Source organism: Trichechus manatus, unplaced genomic scaffold, assembly GCF_000243295.1.
Source record: "Trichechus manatus latirostris isolate Lorelei unplaced genomic scaffold, TriManLat1.0 scaffold00028, whole genome shotgun sequence".
NCBI classification, from domain to species: domain Eukaryota; kingdom Metazoa; phylum Chordata; class Mammalia; order Sirenia; family Trichechidae; genus Trichechus; species Trichechus manatus.
In genome coordinates this window covers 9066680-9068705 of record NW_004443964.1, presented here as the reverse complement: position 1 = coordinate 9068705, position 2026 = coordinate 9066680, and the positions used below count along the sequence as shown (strand labels likewise).

Here is a 2026-nt window from a genome sequence, read left to right as displayed (position 1 = left end):
GAAACTCAGTTACTATTACAGTTTTATCATTAGATAAGGGAGCCTCTAATCTTTGGGTTTCTTCCTTCCCTGAGGATTCTCCAATTATTACGTTAAACAAAACCTCAATTACTTTTCTGTTGATCATAAAAAAGAAAGGCAGGGTAGCAAGATCTTAAAGGCGGGGGAGCGGGGGGGAGAGCTATAGAAATTCAAGTCTCCACACTAAAGGATTCTAAGCTGCAGTTGTTCGTTAATTGTCACTAACGACCATTACCTAATTGAGAGTTACCGATGTTCTCCCCTCGGGGAGGTTACTTTGGATTTCTGGTAGAAGACTGGACATAGGTCAAATCCTATTATCAATTAAAGTACAAGTTACTGTGGTTGTGCAAGAACTGTGAAATACAGAATAATGTTTGAAATTCTGAGGCTAGAGCGTAGGTATTTTTGACACTGAGGCGTTTCTGTTAGGGTGACAAGCACCGTCTTAAGAAGACTGGCCCTTCACTGCTAAGGGTCGAAACCTTTAGGTGCGTGATTTAACAGCAGCATCACCTTAGTGTCGGCTTCCTGTCCCATCTGTAGAACAGCCTTCTGATCACATGGAAAAATTCTCTCCAGCACGTGTGTACACTGATGCACTTTTTCAGAAAATCAAAAATTACAGAAAATGCTGGGAGACCTTCGCAACCCCTGCCCCTCACCCACAGACCGTTTTAGAAGAACATGAATGAAATAGTAAAAACATTTCAAAACGGGTTTTTGCAAACACATATATATTCTTCATACTCAAAATTTCTCTCAGTTTTCAGTTAAAGATATGTGAATTGAAGCAACCAAATATACTTGTCTTAAGGACAATGAATGGTTTTTAAAACTATTAGAAAGTAAGTTGGTTTCTGAAATATAAAATAAGGGGGTTAAAGAAAGGTTTTTCAAAGGTTCATGAAGCTTCTAACAAATACCAATTTTGGGGTGTGTATGTGTACGAGAAAAGGAACCCTGGTGGTGCAGTGTTTACATGCTCAGCTGCTAACCAAAAGATCAGTTTGAACCCACCAGCTGCTCCATGGGAGAAAGACGTGGCAGTCTGCTTCGGTAAAGACTTACAGCCTTGGAAACCCTATGGGGCAGTTCTACCCTGCTCTATAAGATCGCTATGAGTCAGAATGGACTTGAAGGCATTTTGCATTCCAGTCACAAGTAATTATCAGTGCGTCCTGATTGCATGTACCGTTTTACTGAGGGAGAGGGTTGACAAGTTCCTCAAAGGGGCTGTGACTCAGAAAAAAATAATAATAAAGTTAAAAACCACTGTAATCGAGTTAGATCACTTATTTATTCTTTGAATAAATTTCTATTAGTTGCACAACAGAAATGGATTTATTTATCTCAGGCATCGAATGAACTAGACTCTATCCTACCTCTGTGTCCCAGGAATCTTGAAAGACAGGGTTCCGACTACTCCTTTTGGTCTGGGGGGGGAGATGGTTGTCCTCTTCATTGCCGTTCCTTCTCCTTTTCCTGAAATCAAATCACAAGTAAAAAAAAAGAAATCCAACAATTGACCTGTGAACACTCAAACCGCAAACACGTGGCAATACATAAATCTGCACTCTTGCCTGAGAGAATACAATTCACCTTATGATATCACAAGAGCTTAAAGGTTGGAAGTGTTCTATCACTAGGCACGAAGAGCAAAAATATAAAATAGCAACAGTAAATAAGCTTACGAGACTAATTTTTAAAAAGAAGCTTGACAACTTTAAATGCCTCTGGGAATAAAATAAGAACAGGAAGAGGCTAATGACTAAGCTTCTGGACTCTACCTTCCCTGAAATCACAATTGCATGCTGCCTAATTTTACTCCCTTCCTTATGATAACATTTAGGAAAGACATGGCTGCCTTTGCCTAATTATGCTTAAAATTCTTATAAAAAGGTGCTACTTGGTACTATCATCACATGTTCCTGGTAGCCTCTAAGCTTTGGTTTTCTTTTATCCCTGATTATTCTTCAATTACCACATTCAACAAAAGCTCTAT

General features: G+C 39.1%; 1 protein-coding gene across 2 annotated transcripts in view; it reads right to left on the bottom strand.

Annotated features, from left to right (window-relative positions):
- The window catches only part of VCF1 (VCP nuclear cofactor family member 1), a 25600-nt gene that overhangs the window by 19881 nt on the left and 3693 nt on the right, over positions 1-2026 (bottom strand). For both annotated transcript variants that reach the window (XM_004374175.2, XM_004374174.2), the window contains exon 2: positions 1407-1506. In XM_004374175.2, coding sequence (XP_004374232.1) covers positions 1407-1506 — 100 coding nt within the window. The remainder of the gene's footprint in view (positions 1-1406; positions 1507-2026) is intronic.